The 24,079-nt window shown below is 36.5% G+C and overlaps 2 protein-coding genes across 5 annotated transcripts in view; one reads left to right on the top strand and one right to left on the bottom strand.

Annotated features, from left to right (window-relative positions):
* LOC129005281 (beta-1,4-galactosyltransferase 7-like) overlaps window positions 1–4,722 on the bottom strand; it is a 113,444-nt gene extending 108,722 nt beyond the window's left edge. For 3 of the 4 annotated variants that reach the window (XR_008491812.1, XR_008491811.1, XM_054434123.1), the window contains exons 1-3: window positions 4,409–4,722; window positions 2,549–2,727; window positions 444–670 (exon numbers count right to left, since the gene is read on the bottom strand). Coding sequence is in view for 2 of the 4 variants with exons in the window: in XM_054434123.1 (XP_054290098.1) it covers window positions 444–670; window positions 2,549–2,727; window positions 4,409–4,523 (521 nt within the window). In the remaining 2 variants the exon portion in view is untranslated. The remainder of the gene's footprint in view (window positions 1–443; window positions 671–2,548; window positions 2,728–4,408) is intronic. The other variant, XM_054434124.1, reaches the window with a different exon arrangement.
* A 4,431-nt stretch (window positions 4,723–9,153) lies between these two features.
* Window positions 9,154–22,962, top strand: LOC129005294 (transcription factor BTF3 homolog 4-like). Its single transcript, XM_054434148.1, has 2 exons — window positions 9,154–9,944; window positions 22,754–22,962. The coding sequence occupies exon 1, from the start codon at window positions 9,340–9,342 to the stop codon at window positions 9,898–9,900; it is 561 nt and encodes a 186-aa protein (XP_054290123.1). The 5' UTR covers window positions 9,154–9,339; the 3' UTR covers window positions 9,901–9,944; window positions 22,754–22,962.
* The last annotated feature ends 1,117 nt before the right edge of the window (window positions 22,963–24,079 follow it).

Here is a 24,079-nt window from a genome sequence, read left to right as displayed (position 1 = left end):
TTAATAAAGTGATCCATAGTAATACATATACAGTACAAGAAAATATTTGGTTTTAGCGCAATGTCTACAAGCAAAACTAATTTTAAAAGCGTTCTGGGTCATTAAATGATTGTTGCAATGCTACTCCAATGCTGAGGGCCCCTCCGTTGACCACCAGTGGTGCAAGAAGTCCACTGAGGGCCAGTTTGTTTTCAATGTCATATTCTCGTGACAGGGTACGATCCAGTTAGACTTTATATTTATAAGTTACATCAATGGATATAACTAGACCTACTGACTTTTTCCAGAATTGAACCGGCATCCTTCTCAGATAAGCATTAGATAACCACCACTTATTTTGAGTGTGACGAAGCTATTGTACTTATTGTATTTAAGGGTAAATAAAGACTTATGACTTATGATCAAAGGACCTTTAGCTTTGCTTACCAGAAAGAAAAACTTACTTTTTAACCAGCAAAATTCCCCCAACAAATGTAGGGTAATGGTAGCGGGGGTGTAGTTCTGGTGAAGCAATGTGGAACAGGCCGACACTAGGGTAGTTGTATGACAGGCTAGGGTTGAGTGGCAGAAGGTCTACATCATGCATGGCTATGTAGTCGCAACCTTCCGCTACTGCCACTAGAAACCCAACATTGATGAGGGAGGCCCTGTTAAACCTGTACTGGTCCACCTACAACAACGAATACGTTAGTTATTTGTGTAACTAGTGTATGAAGTGGCATTTTTCTGCACAGAGAAATGTTTACTCATGAACCGCAGGCGAGTGTGGAAAGTTTCTTGAGCGCAGCAAAGGCACTTTGCTCTTGCGTTACACATTATATTTTTCCTACAGTTACTATAAAGTATATAAATAATTAGTCTTTCAAACACTATACAACACGTTTTTAGGATAGGTTAAATCCAAGCGTTGAACAAAATGGGAGACGCTGCACCAACTGATCGAAGTCGTAGTATCTTTAAGTGTACGCGTAGGTATTACGTGCCTGACAAAAGCCCACTGTTTTGTGTTGTTTGGTTGAAGTACTGGAGTGCGGTAACAAAAATGAGTGCGGCAAAAGTAATTAAATGCAGCAATTAGCTACTTTGCGTACTATAATCAGTGCAAGGAAGCCGGCTTTGTCAGGTAACTGTAGGAAAAAAAAATATTGACTTACTAATATATTTGTAAAATATATGAGCCCGACGATTCCATAGGTACTTTAAAGAAAAATATAACATTTAAAGATATTGAAGTAATTGGTTTATTTATTGGATCAAGAGCAACTTTATAGCAACTTGCTTGTGATAGAGCAAGAAGAATGTAATTTATTTAATAAATTATCTTTATATAGCCTATAGACAGGCCTACTTAGTTAATTATCTCATTCAACAATCAACAGTATAGAACCGTAACCAGTTGGTCACTGGCCATGGCTTCCTGAAACTGCACCTGCATTGCTTGAGGAATGTGGGCATTCAGAGGAGACAGCAAATCACCTACTCTACGACTGTAAAGCTCTGAACGAGATAAGGAACAGTACTCTTGGAGCAATGACAAGGGGCAGACACCTTCCTCAGGAGGAGCTCATAGATAGGATGCTGAAGTTCATTAAGCAACTAAGGTTTGACAGACTACCATGTGGGGAGTACAAAAAGCCCATCAGTGGCTGACATGCAACAGGACAAGGTCCGCCCCAACAGAATCAATCAATCAATCAATGCTGTTAAGAATGTTAAGGACCATCACATACTAATTTCAACCAAAACCGTTTTTTTTCCAAAATAATATTTTCTCTTACTTTATGGGTTTTTAGATGGGAAAATTGCATAATTTACAACAACTTTTGAACCATAATTTTTACAGAAATGGGATTTGTACCATTTTGTCCAGAATTTAAAGGACTATAACATACAAAAATTGTATCAAAATCGTTCGGGCCATTTTCAAGAAAATCCAATATTCCTGTTATTTTATGGGTTTTATGTGAAAATTACCATTAAAAATAAAAATTTCAAAAAAATTAAAAATAAAACGCTCGGAGATAGGCCTACTATGGATTAGTACCTACATACCAAGTTTCATCAAAAGAAGACTACAGGTGCGGTCTGTAACTCTGTCAGATCCACACATACAGACACACACACACACAAACATCATTTCAAACACCAGTTTTTTTGGGTTCAGAGGGACCCAAAATGGACATATCGACTCAAAACTCAAACTCGGAAAATGTTGACGAAAACAATAGGCCTACTTTCTCCATATACTCTGTAAAGGGGGAGGAAGTAAAAATCTAGTAAAGTTAGTTGTTACAGATGTTTACTAAAAAGTATTAAAAATAAAAACAGATAAGTTAGACCTATAACTAAAGTATGCAAAACTTATAAATTGAGAGTGCATACTGCCTGAAACAGAAATGTAATTTAGATCCTAATTACAATCACAATTTTCTGGCCTAATAATCTCTAGTACTGTACTATATTTCCCAAAGTTTGTAACGGTACGTCACTGATATGAAGAAACGGCATTTGGCTTTTTAGTCGTAATAAAAAATCCTAGTGAAATTACCTGATTGATGATATAAATCTTGTGATTAATTCCTTGTTTAGATATAAAATCATGAATGTGAGGAGCAAATTCAAGCAGTTCTTCAAATCTTTCTCGGAAAGGCACAATGACTCCAAGTTTATGTTTAGGATTAAACTTTGATTTGCTCCCAGGAATATCTCGTTTGCAATTGCATTCTTCTGAAAAATCAAACATTTACAAAATTTATCAATTAGCACATGGATAACAAGCACACTAACAGACTTGAAAAAACACAAAAAGGTAATTTTTAAAGATGGTTAAATAGCCTACTTTTGTTCTTTTATATGGGATGGTCTTTGGGGAAAACCAACTCATATTTAACAGTTATCTGTTCACGGGCACATTTGCTTTGGTGCAGACGACCATCTCCAGAGCAGTAACGGAGCATTACAAGACCTAGTAAGCATTACTAAAGGGGCCCACTACCTAGGCGTAACATATTAAAGGAACATTTTTAAATAAGCTTTGTGCCCACTAGTCAAAAAAATTGTAGATTTTTAGTGACATTTGACTGTAAGAATTTCTTACAATATGTGCAGTTTGTCCATAAGTTAGTAAAAGAAGGGCATTCTTCAAATACACAGTTGACTGTGAAATTGGTCAGACAGTGGTTTAAACAGTCCAGTTGTAGTAATAAGGCTTAGTTAAATTATTGGGCCTTTCCACACTGCACAGCACTAGCAACACTATTTATTGTGGCACGGCCACATTTAACTCGAGGCTGCGGCCTGGTAGAATGGGCAACGTCGCAAGTTAGTGTTGTTCAGCGCCAGACGCCCCATAAGATAACATGGCAGACAGATGACGCCAGCTCATTAATACAGGTATTATTCATTTAAATTTAATGTAAATAAATGTGTATTAAAAAATTGAAAATAAAACATAGAGTACACTTCCATATCTGTTGGCACAAACAACCGAATGAGTAATAATGATTATTCGATTGTTTAATTCGATATATCGTTTGGTTAGTTAGGTTTAGTTAACCTTACCCAACTAACCAAACGATATATCGATCGATATTTTCATTCGGTTGTTAGTGCCAACAGATATGGAAGTGTACCCAAAACATACAAGTTAAGCAATAAATTAAAAACCAAAACAATATCATTTGATATTTTATATTTCTGTACATTTAAAATAGTCAATATTTTCATAGCCCAGTAACCAAGCTTTCGTATTCTTAAAAAATACACAAATCCCATTCGCTGCCTCCAAACAAAACAGCTGTAACAACACTCCTTGCGGCGTGCCACTTCGAAGGCCGCGGCCTACAGTTAAAGGTTAATGGTGGCCATGCCTGGGGCCTGTTCATAATTAAAAAAAACTACAAGTTACAAATTGTAATAATTACAATTAACTTATAGTAAGTTAACTTTTAATTTCCATTAGATCTGCATTGGGTGATTAGCTGATTTACTAATAATATTAGTTTGTAGTTTAGGCCTATTAGGCCTATGAAACAGGCCCCTGATCATGAGGACCCGTGTAGTATAGAAACAACTGTCGTCAGTGGTCATGCTTTTGTTGTGGTGCAGTCAAGTGTGAAACTCCCAAATGGTACAATTTTATTATTCCAGCAGATCAGGGGTTCATGCCCTCATCTACATACTTGGCTTAAATTACCTACTTTTGTATGGCCCCATTTCAAAGTTAAGAATTTAAGTATTAAAAGAATAAAATTAAGTATAAATTTACTTGTTCCCTAGGCCCTATCACTGCACCAGGCAACATAAATGTTTAGGCTCCAGGACAATATTATGTTAATTGCTAGGCCTACCAAAGGCCTATGTAAAACATAAGTTACACATAGCCCAAGTTAGGCCTGTCTTTGTTTACCTGAGGGCAAAGATGAAATCGCTATAAAACAGCCAATAAGAAATATAATTGTTATACAAAATAAAATAAACTTTACTTTGTACATTCCACTACTTCTATATCCGGATAATAGCATGACTCTTTATAACATATTTGTACTCAAACATATCTCATATTATTGAATAAGAGTAAAAATACTTCACGTCTAGTTTTTCGTTTTCAAACATAATCTCAAGTCATAAATTTTGAATCATAAATCTTAAAATTACGCTGTAATTTTAAATCTTATGCCCTAATGTTAATAACAGAACACGATGCACACTGCACAGAGCCCCACACCAGCACAAATCTGTGTCAAAACAAAACAAACCTGCTGCTGCTGTTGTTGTTATTTAGCAGAAGACAAAGCTTTTTTGACAGACCCAGTTTTTCTAGAAGCTATAGGCAGTCGTGATTTCATAGCATCAGGCGTAGCAATGATTTCGAAAGTAACTATTATCATAGATAAAACATACATTTGTTTCCCGTTATTACAGCCATTTAAAACCTCGTTTAACCAAATAATACGATCTAATCATAAACAATAACTTGTCCCCTAGTTATATAACCAAACAGTAAAGCACAAATCAAGAAATTAACCCTAAAATAATAGAAACAAAGTTTTGTCGACACTAGCGCCCATGTGTCACGTACATGAACTAGACACGAAAAACATGCTTCAAAATTTACAATGGGATGAGAAGTCTACTTGTGTTGGTTAGTCTATGCTATTATCATAGATCTATTATCAATGAGATCTACAAAATTAAATACAGTATTTAAGGAGGATTGAGTGAGTAATGTAAAGTATATCCAGTTTAATATATATTTTTTATTTGTTTACCTTACAATCTGTTCTATAATATGTCAAACAATAATTAAATGCCATGCAATACAACAAAGTAACTTTTGAGCACTAAAAATAGATGTTAAGCGGTTTCATTAATAAAGCAAACATTTAGATACGGTATATGAACTACTGCTATAGTATAGTTGTTAGTCTCTGGTACTGTCCATATTTTTATATTTTCACTCTCATGAAATAAAAAAATGATTATTTTATTTTGAATATCACACCTTGAAGAGGGGGATATTTAAATTAACATTGATTATAGAATATGAGTTTGACTACTGTAATTAGCTTTCCAAAAGTCTATTTGAACTAATGTATGTTTTATATTTGCTAATATTCACGCTTTTACCTCGGTGTTCACTTTCACAACTTTTCATGTTAAGCAGCGTAAGTGGTTAACCTTAAACTTAATGGTAGAGATTCGAAGTCATGATCGATGCTCCTAGCATGTGGACACCCTTTTATAAATTTTTTATATGACTCTTCGTATACTCTGAATTTTCTGTTTAGTGTTGACTTTTAACGAATTTTCCATATAGGGAATAAGCTATTACCGTAATACTCATGGTGAGACCTGGACGCGGGACCGATTTTTTTTTCGTTTTGAGGTCCCTAGAGGGTGTACCTTATCCAGCAGGTGTTCACCTTTGAGATTTAAGTTAAATTTAACAAGCTGGCCTTTCTCTCTATGAAAAATTAGAACTATGAGTTTTAAATAAGAAAGTGCAATGGTAAGATATGAGACCTGATTAATGGTTGTATTTCTATGGGAGCACGTTAAGGTGCCACCACGACACACAAGGATAAAAACGTCGATACATCGTCTATTTATGGTAATACAGAGAGCCAGAATACATATTATAATAATTATCGTATCCTACCTTAAAATATCTGTTTTTAAGTATGACTGACTGAAGCGAGCAGCTGATACCGTTCCCACAATGCAACATTCTCAATTATAAGCTATGCCCCAAAATCAGAATTATAAGGTATCACAAAAAATCAGGATTATAAGCTATAGAACAGAATCGGGACTATAAGCTGCGCCACTATTTGACCATTATAAGTTGTGAAACTTAAAACGTTTCATACCTTATAACGTATTAGAGGAAGTGTGGCATAGCTTATAATTTTTCGTGAATATGTGGCATAGCTTATTTTTAAAACTGATTATAAGCTATGCCTCATTTTCAACATTATAAGCTATGGAACAAATTCACGATTATAAGCTATGAAATTATAAAGTAAAGACCCCACGCCCCCTAGAGTCCAAAAACACCATCAGTTCAAATTCATTATATAATTCATTAAATAAATATATATATATGTTTAAATATATATATATATTATGTATATCATATATTATATATATATATGTGTCCGATAGCACGATAACTCGAGCAAAAATGATCCGATTTTGATTCAATTTAGTATAAATGTGTAAACCTACATTTTTTCGAACGAGTTTACGAACCAGCATGAACTATGGGAACTGGGGTTTACGGGGGTTTTATGCGGTTAAAATAGGGGTTTCCCATTTTTGAGCAAAAAAACATAAAATTTTGCAATTTCTTTCCAAACCATTTTGTAGAGCTTAAAAAAACAAATAATTTAGTATATCGAAGAGTTATTATGCGCCTAATGGTTACAGAGAGAATTCCAAAAAAAATTTAATTTATAATTCCCATGTTATTCTTATGGAGAATAAGAAAACTGTTGTACAACTTCCTTACTTCTCGAGTGATGTAAAGTTGAAAAAAAACTCACTCGATGAGGTAATGAAACCCATTTAAATAACATAGAGTAGAGTGCTTAAAATATACGTCTATGGAGCCAACGACGTTCAATGAATGTTATTGTTAGGGTCTGACAAGGGAGGTACACATGAGGCAACAATGACACCATAGTTTAGTTCAAAATTCCTCCGTTAACAGCGTTGTAGTAGAGAGCACAGCGCGTAATTTTTACTTCACTATTATTAGGCCTAGTCTTCTATATATATAAAATTCAATGTATGTTTGTATGTTTGTATATTTGTATGTTTGTATATTTGTATGTTTGTATATTTGTATGTTTGTCCTTTATGGACTCCGAAACCGCTCGACAGATTGTAATGAAACTTTCAGGCATTATTAAGCATTATTCAAGGATGGTTTGTGTGAAGTTTGGTGCAGATCCGTCAAAAGGGCTCCGCCCCAGTGGCTCTGGAGTTTCCCATGTTAACCTTATGAGTACTCATATTTAAATGTAATTAAAGAATCTTAACAGCTGGTTCAACTAAACTATCTGATTCTGTGATGTTCAATAGCATTAAAAGTTAATAGGTTTACCAACAGGGTGCAGCACTATATATATTTTTTTAATTTATGATAACAGCTAACTTGCAACCTGGAGGCGAGTTAGCGTAGCGAACGAGCTAACCTAAAGGCAAGTGAGCGCAGCGAACGAGCTCCAACCTAAAGGTGAGTGAGCGTAGCTAACGAACTTCAACAGCTAATTAGCAACCAAATGCTGAGTGAGCGTAGCGAAGGAACTTTAACCAGGACATGATTGAGCCATGCGAACGAACTCATCTAAATCCACACTAGGACAGGACGACGTCTGTCGGGCCAGCTAGTTAATTATAAAATTAAGAAAAATTATAAAATATAATCTTAAAATTTTTCAATTATTAAACAAAACTGTCATAACCTAATCAAACGTGCTGATAATGAAAATATCGAATGAAGGTTTACTAATATAAATATAGTTTTGTTTATAATATAAAATTATAAATGCCAAAAAATTCAACTTTATAATTTTTTAATTATAAAATTAAACTGTCATAACCTAACCAGACCTTCCAAACTTGCTGATATGAAAAAAGTTGTTAACTAAAAGTTAGTGCTGCCAGCGGGATTTGAACCCGGCACCTTCGGATTATTAGCCGGCACGCTATCCACTATACCACCGAGGCCGATGGCTAACCTCCGTATCGTTGCGGTAATGGTGTTCCCTCAAGAGGAGATCTGACAGCTGACGTCATCGAAGGCTCTTCTGTACCTCTCTTGAGTAAATACCGTGAAAGCATATTCCTTGTTGAAGGCATCGTGGGCATCTTCCGAGATCGTAATGGAATCAAGAACGTACGATCTACGCCCATGGTGAAATAATGAACATCCTGCACCATTGCAAATAAGACAACACCGTATTTTACGATAATCGTAAACATCTTTCGTGGTTGCGAGATCTGATTATTGTCATCCGCGATCGCTGGGAGTCGTGATTTTTGATCGCGCAATCTTTGCAGAGACTTTAGGTGATCGTGAAAATATAAGTTCGACCCACAAGTTGTACACCCTAATTCTAACAGAGTATTGGCGAGATTTATTTTCCAAGATAAAAAATATTCGTTTGTGATCCCAAGTGAGGCCCCTTCCCAGGCCGAGGTCCTTGGCAATCGCCGTGTTCGCCGTTAGAGGAATGCGGCACTGATTCCGTGATTCGGGGGCCTATGTTGGTGTGGGGTCTGGGGCGGACCACCCTCCCCCCTCCATCCAAAGGTACACGCTACTGCGATGTAATGGTGGAAGGAAAAAACAGGTGTTTTTCGTTATACCATGTTCCATGTTATTTCCATGTTGTTACCATACCATGTTTCCTTCCATACCATGTTGCAATGTAGTCTATTTTTTTACTGTATGATCAAGCCAGTCGGATTTTTAACTTTTTTAATATATGTCCTTTTATTGATACTAATAATGCTTAAAGTTAACATGTTATTAATACTTACATAATGGTATGTATACAAATACATGTTAAACAAGAAACGCTATAAAGATTTAATATTATTGTGTTGTTGGACAACCTGCTCCGGCAACCATTTCGGATTCGGATATCGTCAATCGTCATCCTCCGTTTGCCGTTCTTTCTGTGTGCAAGAAACCAAGCACGTGTGTTGATACTTTAGTGCATACCTTATTCATAAATGTGTTGTTTATTATATGTTATTCGTTCTTAGTTCTTACTTTCTGTAAAAGTAGAGTTTTCGTTTTTCCTTACCAAACCTAAACAAATCGCCATGAATCAAGAAAAGTTGAAGAAACTTCAGGCCCAAGTGAGGATCGGAGGGAAAGGTACACCGAGAAGAAAGAAGAAGGTTGTACATGCTACTGCTGCAACAGACGATAAGAAACTTCAGAGCTCTTTAAAGAAGCTTTCAGTAAATACTATTCCAGGTATTGAAGAGGTTAATATGATTAAAGAAGACGGAAGTGTTATTCACTTCAACAATCCCAAGGCCCAAGCCTCATTGGCCGCCAACACATTTGCCATTACAGGACATGGAGAAAACAAGCAAATCACAGAAATGTTACCAGGAATTCTTAGTCAGTTGGGTCCTGAAGGATTGACACAGCTAAAGCGATTGGCTACAAGTGTTGCAAGCAGTGGCGCTGGTGGTAAAACTGCCATCGAAGAGGATGACGAAGTTCCTGAGCTGGTTGAAAATTTTGATGAAGCCAGCAAAGAGGAAGTACCCGTCAATGTCGCTGCAGAAAAAGATGCAAATTCCGCTGAAGGAAAAGAAAACAAAGACCCGGTGAAAGCAGAATCGGAATCGAAGGACGATAAAGCTGCTTAAACTCCAAAATAAGAACTATCTTCTTTGCTTCTAAACCAACAGAGGTAAAGCCTACAGTAACATTAATAGAAGGCCTAGGGCCTTTAAGTTAAGGGTAAAAACGCAGAGCAGAGCTAGGCCTAGTTAATGAGTTAGCCTAGGCCTACTTAGCTGGTAGCTTATCTGGTCGTTTACTTCCTATGTTCTAGGCTAGAATTGAAGTCCTTAGAACCGCTGCTAGCTGCTAAGTTACATATACTCCGCTAAGTATACAACGTGCTACGACAGCAGTTATGTTAGGTTGGGTTGACATTTAAATGCCTATGTTTGTAGTAGAACTTACCTCATTTTGTTATTAATCAATTTTTTTTTTTTTTTTTTTTTAAAAAAAAAAGGTTGGCGGCCTCTTTTAACCTTGCATTTGCCCGTCCACATAGACTAAGCGCCCGTGCGTGGATCGTTAACAGCAAAGCAAGGAGTGAGCCGGTACAGTACAAAGGTGAACTGTACTGATAAAATGTTATCGGCAGTGACCAGGATCCGAACCCACGACATCGCTGCCTTGGGCCCGAAGTCCGCGACGCTACCGACTGAGCCACCGACTCACTATACTAAACCTGGTTCTCAACCTGGTTGTTGTGATGTTCATGTTCATGTTTCTTTCTGGTATTAATTATACCAGATGAGTAATCACTGAGGACACTGACCCAGGTACAGGCGTATAAGTGAGCCCTCTCCGTTCAACGACCTGACCTTGGCCTACTTGGAGGGAATTTGGTGGGCGAAAGTATGACTCAACTGGTATCGTTCGATTAAAAACGAAACGAGGAAAGTCCTACAAACATATTCATGATAACCCAATCTAACATAGCCTAGAAGTTAACTGCCGCAGCGTGCTGTCCATATTAGGTGGGCCTCCGTATAATACGAAAGTACTGTTTAAACATTAGGCTAATGGAGATTTAAAATAAAAACTATGTCTTATAAGTTTACACTTGAAACATACATTGACACTTAACTTAATAATACTTAAATATACTTTTTTAATAATTTTCAATGAAATGGCGACCATACAAAGTAGGTAGGCCTATTTTAAGTCAAGTATGGATGGAGATGAGTGTGTAGGATGAGTGGCGCGATCTTCTTGTTAGTGACTAAGGCCGACAAATCCTTAGAAACACCTGTTAGGCCTAATTAAGAGTGGGTCCCAGTAAAACAAAATCCCGAAATGGCCGAAATTGGCACACTAGCGCGCGTGGAGTGGAGCGGACATTTGTTGAACTACGTGCGTGGCAGTCTCCTCGACGTCACAGGCATGTATCGATCGATAAGTGACTCACGGCGCGGGCGCGGTGTTGCCGAACCCTCGCCAGGCGCTAAGCAATGTAAGGCAACGCCGTATTAGCACTGGCGATGAACGAACTGCGTCAGTGGACTCGACGGCGATTCCACCCTGCTCCTGCTCGGAGTGACGTAGTGCACTAAAGTCACTTCCATCGCTTATTTACTTAGAACACTCGATTTTGCTCACTGCTCTTCGTTGTTAGTGGGTTTATCTAGGGTGGTTATTTAGCCTGTTACAATTTTATATCATAGAGAATGCTATGGGAAAATAATCAGTTTTGAAACAAAAGTTTTGAAGTGGAACAAGGATCATACAAAATTTTCTAAAGCAATAATTGAAATTTCTTATTAAAACCCTATAGTTTATCATGTTTTCGGATAGAACATGCAATGTAAAAACTTTTTTATTCGTGATATTTATTCCATAAACCCACAAGTTTAGGAGATACGGCCTATGAAAAAATGACTTCCGGTCTACTTTTTGTATCATGCAGCTCCTAAACGAGAGAGTTTAGCGCAAAAATGCGAAGAGTAAAAAAGTGTTGTACGAAAGAAAAATAGTGGAGCAATGCTCATGAAAAATAAGCAAAAACAGGGTGAATAATATTTAATTAAATTGATCTGTTATATGTACATGGTGTAACATGATCAATTCTGAGATTACTCAAAAATGAAACAAGTTAAGTAATTACATTAATGAATGGTAAATCGGATCCAACACATGTTGGAAACATTAGTTGAAGATCAAGTTTTCTAAATAACTTACCAACGTAAATACTGTTCAACTTTACAATCATGGTGGATGGCATAGGCCTAACCAAAACAACACTTGACAAACATACAATTTGTGAAACATTTACACTAGGCTTGTAGAACATCACAAAATGAAGTTATTTGCAATCTGTTTAATGCATAAGTTACAGATTTTTGTGATAATTTACCGATTACGTTAATTGTGATAGCCTAGTTGTGATACTAGATACAGTTATGGAACATCTGCTTAGCATATAATAATAATGCAAATATTTTTTTGAACAATTTAAGGGGGGAAGATGAATTAATCTTAATAATTATAATAACATCAGCAATGTTAATTAATTCATCTACATTCAAATACCGGTATCCTCCTCAACTCCCAGAAAATCAATTCAACAACTTGAGGCCTAAACATAATCATAGTATCAAAAGTATTTATTGCAACCATTGCAACTGTCCGCTCCTCTTTGACCGATTGAAAACATAAATTATCAACAACCACAGATAGTTCAGTGCTAAGGTAAGGAATTCACAGTCTGGAGGTCCCGGGTTCAAGACTCGCTGGGGAAAATAATTTTGACTCTAGTTTTTTCTCAAAATTTGTTTTTATGAACTATTTAATCAAAATGCTCAACTGATATATATGCATTTCACACAAAATCTTTATCATTTCGTGTTTAGGATATGCCCATGGGATGGCTGGTCCTATGTGAAAACAATTTTCAACTTGTTGCAAAGTCAATTTTAAAATTGTTGTCAAAACAGTTTTTAAATTGTTGTAAAACTGTTGCAATATAGTTGTAAAACAATTTTTAAAATATTTTAAATTTTGCCGGTTGTCAACAACTATACTCATATGAATAACAGTTTTAATATAAGTTTAAAATTGATATTAAAACAATTTTTTTCTCGTTTTTCTGCTACTTGGGACATCAACATTTCTTATAATACTTAAAATTTCTTATAAAACTTATCTTCTATTTCATTTTAATTTCAACCCCCACACTCCATTGTCAGTCCTTTTATTATAACGTTAAGCCTTTTAAATTTCATTGCATCTTTGTTCATTTGTTTCAATAAAACACCTTTTGTAATTCGTATATATATTTTTTAACTTATTAACTTATTTTTATTTAACTTTGTTAACTTATTAACTTTAAACATTTATAGAATAGGCCTAGCCTAAATGAATATTGTGAGGTGAGTTTACAAGTTCGGGAAGTAAACATTTCATATAAAAGGTTTCAAGTTTTTCTTTCATGTTTACTTCATGTTTACTTCATGTTTACAGTCATCGTCCCGATCAATTTTTACAGTTTTTGGACCTTTTGGTGTCCAAATGGCAAGTTTCCTCCCAACCTTTCGAAATTAGTTCTTCATGTTTGTCATACGTTTTCCGGTTCATGGCACGAACATTCATTGCAGACAGCAGCCGTTCTAAGGCGACAAATCCTCCACCATTGGTAATAGAACCGGCTACTGCTGCACTGTTTATGTCCATTGTCATTGCATTTCCCCGAGGTTCAGGCTCACTCCATATTGTCTGTTTGATGTGGCACATGTTGCAATCAAACACAAACCCACTCCTAAGCCCTCTTTTTATTTCACTAACTAATTTCAGGTTTCTGAGGGAACAGCCGAATTGAGGCGCATGTTTAGTTGGACAAATTGATCAACTAAATAACAAAAATATCAACTATTCTACGACCGGTAGTATCACAGTTGCCCAAACAGTCAGTAGGATCAGATGATAGCGTGGAATTGTCTACAAAGCCCAGGCGCATATTGTATTGAGCTGTGTGGCACGATACTGGCAGTGCAGCACAGCACAGGGCGGAATTGGGCAAAAAGTCTGTGTTGCACAGTTGACATCGCAAATTGGGAAGCAGTGTCGTGCAGTTCTCGTATAGGAGTAATACCGTTTATTGTGTATTGTTGTATGTTGTTAAATATTAGGATTTGAGTTTTGAGTCAGATTCAGGTGCTGATCTAGATTTATTGTTACTTCTTCACAAGAGAACAAGAAAGAAAGGGCGGAAAAATGTGCAATGTTTAGTGTTTTTCGTATTTTCTCCCAGATTTCATTCTTGTAATTACTATTTATACACTTACTATGACTGGTAACGTAAAAACTGGATAAAAATGCACAATTTCTATTAATTATCCTCTAGATCCGTCACAAAACTCTAGTAAAGCGTACCCGGCGCAGGTGAGCAATGCAGCACAGACACTTGAGAGTCGACCACAAGTGCGCGCAGTCCACGTGCGGGACTGCACTGCCCTGCCCTGCGCTGCGCCATAATATGCGCGTTTCCTAGGGAAACATGTGGTTTACAAAACACTGCCCTGCGCGGCACTACGCTGCGCTGCTCCGACTGCGTCTCAATATGCGCCGGGCCTTTGGAGGTAACAAATTTCCATCCTCTTCCCCACAGCTCATCGCCTCATCAGCAATCAGCTCCTAACATCACTACTTAGTTTTCTTTTTCTACTTCCCACAACACCAAAATCTCTCAATACTCTCCACTCAGCCAACCTTTCACCACCTCTGTTTTTCGCCTTTCTTCGCAACGGTCGTTTTTTATTTCCTATAATACCACACCCGTAAATAAAAAGAAGCACACGAAATGACTTTCTACATTTGTAAGTAAGTAGCACTACGAATTATTACTAGGGAACTCTAAACGTCACTGGACTTGTGGACACAGCAGACCAAATAGGTTGCTAGCCTAGAACATAACCTCACAGTTCACAATAACGTCTGGGATGGAATTGGCACGTTTTTTCAACATTATCACGTGACTTGCGAAAATAAGAAATATAAGGTGTAGGGGTGGGGCGAGTGCAACGTGTCTCGTGGTTACAGCTGTGATCGACCTAGAGGTTTTGGAGATTTCCTTCCCTACTGATAACATCTTGTCTCGGTGGTGTAGTGGTTAGCGCACCGGAGAAACGGTCTAAAGGTTACCGGTTCGAAACCTCCGGAGGCACAAACTTTTTGATTCGATTTCCTCATTATCGTTATAGTTTATAGTTTGGATAGGTTATGACAGTTTGATTTTATAATTATAAATTATGTAATTGAATTTTAGGCATTTAAAATTTTATTTTATAAACAGAACAATTTTTTATACCAGCAGACTAATTTGTTCAAAAATACATCTGTAAATATTAGTTAAATTATGAAATTTGCCCGTTATCACATGAAACGAATATAATTTAATGCCTTAAATGTATGTATTAAAAGATTTTATATTTCTACTAAACTGTATCTAGTTTCCAATCATTGCGTGGGACAGGAAGGCTCTGGCATATCATTTATATTGATTGTACACATGTTGGTTTTGTACTTATATCAGTATAGAACTAAGAAATAGTATTTGATAAATTTACAACATATTTTATACTTGTATTCAAATTTAAAATGTATTCAAAACCACACCATTTCTTACTGTCCCCAGTTCATTTCCTTTCTTTCAATAACTATAACTATGACAACAATAATCATAACAATAATTTCGTAACAATATTTGTTCCACATTAAATAAAAAAGCTATAAAATTAGCAGCGCATGATGAATGTAGAACCATAATAACCTGATTTGAACTCCCGCCAAATGCGCGAGGGTGCTGCTATCTCACGGAGAACTGCCAGACTACTACGCCGAATTACCGCCGCGATGGGCAGCAAAAACATGCATTTTCTTAAACCATATCACGTGCACAGTTTACGTAGGATCTTCTTGAAACAAACTTTATTCGATAGATAATTAAATTTTGTAGGGGGTTTGCTTTTTCGAATTTCAAATATTCCTTTAGAAAATCCTCCACAAATTTGTAAACTTAAACAAGCGTATTTTTGCTATAATTATTTTAATATTTCTTTAATCAAAAAAATAAAAAGCAAACCCCCTGTAGAATTGTATTCTCTTTCCAATGACACATCAAACGTAGTTCTATGTTAAAAAATAACGGCGCTATATGGTTCAAAAGATTACATTGTTCTTATGGGGCATCAATCCAATATGGCCGACTGCTACTGCCCACTCTTAATAGCTCATACAGCTAATGGCAACTAAGGGACCTACAGTTTATAGTGGAATCCAAACCACATTTCTGCCTTGGTATAAGTTATATGAATTGGTCTAACTATCAGGATAGTACTGCGGATAGTCGTAGTACTCACTCGTGCGGACGTTAATCCACACCAGGGAGTATCACATCCACAGTGCATGCCTATAAATATCCACAATTCGCAATCTCTTAGTAGCTGGATTACAGGATGACGCCAAGTTGTAGTTATTTACAAAAAAATTGTAGAAATTAATGACTATACCTACTACAGCTTGTTAAACTAACCAATTCAGTTCAGATTTTAGAATTTAATAAAATTCACTTAACAGCATTGTTTACTAAGAGCATTGTTTACTAAGGCCTACTTATCAGCATGGTTGTTTTATTTTACAACACGAGTAACGGACCCAATGAGGTTCAAGGATTCAAAGTTATAGAAAGTAAAATTGTAATACTTTAAATGTTAACTTATCACCTGTTAAGATGAGACCAATTTAATTTATGAAACAATGAGTGAGTGGTTGGGACAATAACGTCTTTGCAACACAGTCAGTGGCTATGAGATGTTAAATGATTTTTATTAATATTAAGAAACGGTCTAAGGTAAATTAGTGTACAGTGTACCTACGCAATTCCTGTAATTTGCTTTAACGACACTCTAAGAAGTTTTAAAGGCACTCGCCATAGGCTCGTACCTTTTGGCTCTCATTTTAGGGCACCGCCCCCATGCCCTAGGTTTCACCAGGGACGTATTTAAGTATCTGCCGCCTCTACGCAACGAAGTGTAGGTCGAGTAGGTGAAGTGTGGTCGAAAACTCAACCAAAAATATGTATTGTGCAAACTTCTCTTCACACTACGCTGTAAATAAAGCATGTGATTGTTTTATTTTGATTTTCTGACTATATTCCGTTGTTATATCACCAGCATGCCAACCCATAAGGCCCGGATGTTAATTTCTTTTAATTTTAAATTGTTTTTTGTGTGGTTTTTTAGCCTTTTTTAATTTACAAAGGGAATGCACATCTACAGGCAAATATCTTTCCAACAGTATGCATAGATTTTACCTGCGATGCACACGAGCTGAGAAAAAAGTTTTCAAAAAACATTCTTGCCTCTTAATATATTAGGTTAGCCTACCTTAAATGAGTTAAAAATTGACCTTATTGATTATAAAGGGCTATTATGGATCAGTTGCTGAAGGTCTAGTTTCCCGGGAGGTCTAATTAGACATTCGACACACATTTTGCAGTTTGTACTTGTTGCTGAGGGTCTAATCTGGTAGTATGTCGAAGGTCTAAGTCCCGGAAGGTCTAAGAGTACAGTCATTGCAAAAAACTCATCCACTGATACTGTTTTAGACCTTGCGGGATTAGACCTTGGGCACACAATGTAACTTTTTTAAATAAATGTTTATAAAATGAGAGTTGCTGAAGGTCTAATTCCCGGAAGGTCTAAGATTCGAGTCCCGGAAGGTCTAAGATTCGATTCCCGGAAGGTCTAAGATTCGAGTCCCGGAAGGTCTAAAGATTCGATTCCCGGAAGGTCTAAGATTTGTGTCCCGGAAGGTCTAAGATTCGATTCCCGGAAGGTCTAAGATTCGAGTCCCGGAAGGTCTAAGATGCAGGCGGGCATTGCGTCGCCATAGATGAAATTTGAGGAGAGCCTGCAACTGTTTAGGGCCTCTGAGGGTTATGAGTATCACAATAACACATCATACAAGGTGAATAAGTAACTTAAATTTGTATATATCTTTTCAATAAAGTTATGGTGGAACTGATTGTACTATTAAAAAATAGGTTTAAACGTGTAAACCTAAGTTATGGGAAATAGAATTATAGCAACAAACATGATTTTAAGATATTTTTAGAGTGAGCAGTCCGAAGCTCTTGATGGTTAATTCTCCCTAACTTGAACTTCAGCACTTTAGTAATCGTCCGTCACACATTAATAACCAATTTTGTTGAATAAATATTAATATATTTAATACATCATTGGCCTGTGAGGACAGGGCTTAGGTTTCACTATAGTATCTACGGTAATAGCTTATCTAGAGTTATTATTTGCTTGAAATTAATTATTGCGATGAACAACTACAGTACACTAACGATAACCAGACAGTAGAATAAAATAACAAACAGTAATAGAGCTCAATAGTATATTTCTAACCTTTATATCACGGCGGATTCAGATTGGACTTACGAATTAGCTTGAGACGCATAAATAAAACAGGGAGCTAAAATTTTCCGTTCTTTCTGTGAGCTGCCACCCTGACAGCTGTCTACCTGGCTCGCAGACGTGGCTTACGTCCCCAGGATTAAAACCTTTTCGACCCTTTACTAATTGTTGTGGTTTTCGTCCCCCAGCTTTAGCCATAAACATTCGTGGCTTTCGGGACGCAGCCGAACTACCCCTTAACGAGTTGTCCGGCGTAGGTGCATCCGGCGGTAACTCGCGTTCGGCGAATTCGCAGTCAGTCAGGCCGCAGGCGCGCGATGGACATTGTGTGAAAAAACTTATATAAAAACTCCCATAGACCAACGTCGCATGACAGTGTGAAAGAGGTCTTAGATTTTTTATTCAAACAGTTATAGGAATAAAGTAAAAAAAAAAACAATTTATCAGCCATTTTTCCAATATGGCCCCCAACTTTGATTTATATTATGGAAGACCCTATATTTTATGCTGAGAGTAAATAGGTATTAAAATTGCTTCCACTTTCTAAAAATGCAAAAAACCTAGTTTTCTTATTTTAAAATGTTTTGCCATGGGATCATTATTTTTTATGTTTTTTAATTTAAGGTCTTTTTAGACTGTATATGAAATTTTCAGACTTTTTTACCCTTAGCATTTTATCTCTAAACTTACTCATTTAAGAGATACATGGCGTCGAATGTAGGCCCCTACACGGCACGTAATTCTTTCTTAGCTTTAACACACTGTAACTCCTAAAATACAAAGCCTTAGAGCTTGAATAGCTTTAGAGAAGGAATTCAAAGAATAAACACTTTTTCAATGGCCCCTAAATAAACCTAAATACACTTTTTTGGACTTTCTAAATAAATCATCAACTATAGAGTCTTATATTAGGATCTTATGAACCCTAACCAGTCGCAATAATAGTTAGTAATCAGAATTTGATTGGACATTTTCCTTATAGAATATGTAAAGTCAATTCCACCTTAGGAGGATTACCACCACATATATTTACACTAGGCTAATAGTAGTTTTTGTAATGTCGAACAGAATCAAATTTAGGGTTATGTTATGTCAGTGGGATGCCTTTACTTTACACTAATTTTGTCAAACCTTTACAAACTGAGCGTAGTCCTAAACATAGAAATAATAACTGTGTCGAGATGCTAATTTAGAGGTTTTCACAAAGAACTATAGTCCGTCCGTTTGGCTATGATACCCAGCGGATTAGGAACCTTTTCAGAACTCGACTCGCCCTTCAGACTCCCTTGCCAGGCTGGTCGTTGATAAAAAGTTTACCTACCTACTGTCCCAGTCCTACGATCAGAAAGTTTGACAAAGCTGGTGACGATACAGAGTACCTAATTGTAATGCTTTCCGATTATATATATTCAATTATCCACTTCGTGGTTGGGCTCATTATTTTTGGAATTTTTTGTAGAACTAAAATTTATAAAGAACAATTTATTTTAACTTCAAACAAAACAAGTTACAGATCTGTGCGACTGTGCCAGTGGGTGAGTCATTGTTTGTCTCCGGCCAGCCCGACTATCGGGTCGAGAGGGTGAGTTGAGTTCTGAAAAGGTTCCTAATCCGCTGGGTATCATGACCAAACGGACGGACTATAAGCTTATCTCAACAAACCTTTATTCACCTTTTCATATTTTGACGATAACAAGTTCCAATATTTCAATCAGGGAAGCCTTTTTATTATCATTATTTTTATCATAAAGAAAAAAAAACAATAAACTGTAAACAGATTATGTACTGAGATATCTGAATAAAATTTGATTCTGAGGTTATTTAAACAATACAATAATTTGTTTTACATTGGAGCTTTTTAGGGACTTATGTCCCTACAAGCCACTAGTGTTATTTAATACTGAAATTATTTTTTTATATTTTGTATCGGAATAATTTGCTTAAGTAACAATGGTATGAATAACACTGTTTATCTAATAAAAAACTCATGTTTACATGTTATGTTAATGTGTAGTACGTTCCAAAAATGCATAAACATTCATAGGCCCACGTGAGTACTAATAATTATGGTTATGAGGTAGGCCTATAATAGAACCAAGATACTTGTTCTTTAATTTTACTACTGTTATTCGCCTAGGAACAAACGAGCACAGCTTGGAAACAACGTTCTCGTGAGGTGTTGAATAGCAACTGTTCCCATTCCATTCGGACTGCCGACTGCCGTTAGTGATATGATATCTGAAATACGATGTCATCTTGGAGAGAGGTGGAGGTGGGAGTTAAAGGGGAGCCTCTGCTTCCAGTTGAAGGATGTATCAGAGGGTGTATCGTGTATACATTATATGTGAGGGAAACGGACACGGACATCAGTTCCCGCGGAGTATTTCATTTTATGTCACATGCCACATTGTGTACAAGTAAAAACTATCGCTACGTTCCTATCGGAAATTCCATGAAGAAGTTTTAAGCTTTCCATTAGGGTTCCAAGGTCTCGCTCAAAATCACTTAATATTGATATTAAAATTATTCTCTGGCATCGAACACGTTTTAGGTTGTATTTGGATCCGAGGTCCCGCACCAGGACCTCGAAACAAGCAGGGACCTCGGACCACAGAAAACAGTAATATGTTTTCTGTGCTCGGACCCACGGTGGAAAATCACATCGATCGCCTCGGAACCGGCCTTATACGTACGCACGCAAAAATTCACAAACTTTTAGATTTATAATATTAGTAAGATGAAACATTGACTATATATGTGGTATAAAGTCAATGGATGAAACTATTTATTGTCTAAGTTAAGCTGAAATAAACAAAACAGAATCCTGAACACCGAGGAAACTAACGATGTTATTTTAACACCAACATTAACTTATTTCTGCCGATTGCACAATGGTTTTTAATTACCAATGTAAACTGATGTAATGATTTATTCTGAGCTATAGCAACTGTTATGGCCCAGCAACTATGCCAGTAACAAAAATTAAAATATCCAATATTCAATGGTATAATATAAATAAGGATTTTTTATATCTCCATCGTACTTGTAATAACGATCTAGCAAAAAAAGACGTGAGAGTTATTAAAACTATCACTAAGATTATTACAACTCTAAAAGTTGTTGGGTTATTGCCTGCCTGTATAGCCTTCATCTCTGGCGACGCAATGCCCGCCCACATCTTAGACCTTCCGGGACTCGAATCTTAGACCTTCCGGGACTTGAATCGTAGACCTTCCGGGACTCGAATCTTAGACCTTCCAGGAATTAGATCTTCAGCAACTCTCATTTTATAATAATTTATTTACAAAATATACATTGTTTGCCCAAGGTCTAATCCCGCAAGGTCTAAAACAGTATCAGTGGATGAGTTTTTTGCATTGACTGTACTCTTAGACCTTCCGGGACTTAGACATTTGACATACTGCCAGATTAGACCCTCAGCAACAAGTACAAACTGCAAAACGTGTGTCGAAGGTCTAATTAGACCTTCCGGGACTTAGACCTTCAGCAACACTCCCGCTATTATGAGGGGGGGGGGGATTATGAAGGCCTGGCACCTAGATTATACACCTACTCAAAATTTAAAAGATATGACTTTTCATGGATCATAAAAAGATTTTTTTCTAGCACCGAACTACGATAACTTGAGTAGCCTAATATCTATAGGCTACAAAAGTTACAGATATAGGCTAACTTAGGCCTATACATCTAGGCCCACGCAAAAGTATTTGGTGGACGAATATATCCATCTGTCGCCCATAGCGATAGTTTATTTTCGTATTATCACTGAGTATACAAGGGGTCATGCTAATAGTTGATGCCGACTGATGCTAATAGTTGTTGGCGACATAGTTTGGGACGCTGACGCTTGTGTCACGGTAGTCAATCGTTAATGCAGTGCGCCTTTGAGCACCTTAATTTAGTATTTAAAAAAATATTATAAAACAACAAAACTTACTTATTGTGCCAGCAACATTTCCCACGCGTCAATTATGCCCAGTGTCAAAAGTGACATTCCCAAGGTGGTGTAGTTTGGGCCACTGAACCCTACTCTGCAATAGCGCTGTTCAGGTATAGTTGGCTCCAAACGTAGAGAGACACCCTCTCAGGTGCATTGTAGAATGGGCCATCTAATCCCCTGTTGACATACCCCGAGCCTTTATTAGTGACATCCACTCTGGACTGTCGGAATTCCACAAAAATTGGGGTCACAATATATAATTATTACCGGTAATCAATTGATACCTTAGAGCTAGTACATAAACGAATGACGGGTCATTTTTTTGTCTTACGGTACTTCAAAGACGATAAAAAATCAATTTTAATAACAGTTCTACAATGTACCGTTGCCAACATATCGCAGTTGTCGTTTAACCTACTATAAATATTGCCCAGTGCTACTGGAAAACCTGTAATCTATGAGTCATGTTGTTGGTATTGATAGCCTCTATTCAAGGTCAGTATCACATTTTGTTACCATCTGCTATTCATTTACCTAGTTAACACCTTTTCTGCTTTGTTTCAGAGAGCCTAGAGTGCTAGCCAACATCATCCAGCCATCCTGTTGGTCTCTTTAAATCTTCTTCATCCTGTTAAAACGTACGTGTACAGGCTACTGTAGCTCTACTCTGTAGTAAAATTGAATTGTTTTGTTTTTTATTAACAAATAAATCTGTTTAATTTCATATTCTGTGTTGGTCAGTACTCTATAAAAAATAAACATGTACTATATTACTGGAATGGTTTTTGTAAAAATTCCTTGTTGGTTTTTATCTTCCAAAATTCAATCATTCATCATAATTCATCAATCAATCACCAAAGTGGAAGATTTACTTTTTTAGTGTTCTAAAGGTATTAAAATTCTTCAAATAAAAGATGTAATCGTAAACATTTTGAATCTACCAGAATATACTTATGCTTTTATTCTTACATCATTGAAAATAGGGTGGTCTTACTTTTTCTATTAGAGTGATAGGTATCTATTTTAGTGCATAGGCACCTGTATACTCCTAGAAGTAGTTGATAGGACTGGACTTAAAAATTGCTCTGACTGAATTCATTGCAACATTTTGGGTTTTTGCTGGAATATAATCCAAAATTTTGGCAGTATAAAGTAATTGAGTTAAAAGTGGTAACACAACACATTTCTTAGGCTTTAGACATGTTGTTAACCCGGCAGAGGTCCCGGAATTGAAAACGTGAGGTGACGCACACGGTGTTTCGACCGGGTACGATTAAAAAACCATATTTCAGTAAGCATTAAACTTCAATTGTGCAAAATCATAAAAATGCTTTAATAGTATACTAGTGTACCTGTTGCTCGAATTCGAGCAATTGCGAAGCATTACAGGCGACTCACGAAGATTATGGAAATACGATCTACACAACAGTTAGATATAATCAAAATCTTTTGTAAATATCTTATCTTTTCTCAAAAAGCTGATCTTGTTTAGTGTTTCTACAATTTTTTCCCTCTCATAGCCGTATTAGGTTGTCTAAAATAACGATTATAAATGAAAAAAAAAAACATTATTTCTTTTCTTCTACTTGGTTGTGTTATATGACTTTTTCTATGTTTCCATTGTTTGCAAATCGGTTATTTCAATGATTGCTCAAGAAATGTAGCATATTGTTAATTGAGTTTTATTTTTAGCCAATATCAAATTGTTCAGGATTTCTAGCTTTTTTCCATTGTAATAATTTCACCAACCCAAGTTTTGTCTACAGATGCAATACGCCAAAGAATATCACCTACGTACAATCTCCAAGAAGTGGTAAAAAAGGCAGAAACCAAGCCATACAATAGATATAATTTAACTCCATAAGAAATAATTTTAAGAGTTACTGTGAT

Source organism: Macrosteles quadrilineatus, unplaced genomic scaffold (genome assembly GCF_028750875.1).
Source record: "Macrosteles quadrilineatus isolate MER2022 unplaced genomic scaffold, UCM_ALF_1.0 Scaffold_19__1_contigs__length_3004403, whole genome shotgun sequence".
Lineage (NCBI taxonomy): Eukaryota > Metazoa > Arthropoda > Insecta > Hemiptera > Cicadellidae > Macrosteles > Macrosteles quadrilineatus.
The sequence above is the reverse complement of the archived record's forward strand: the minus strand, read 5'-3'. Positions and strand labels throughout refer to the sequence as shown.

Coding starts and splice junctions, on each gene's coding strand:
- LOC129005294 (XM_054434148.1), top strand. CDS start 9,340: ATGAATCAAGAAAAGTTGAAGAAACTTCAGGCCCAAGTGAGGATCGGA.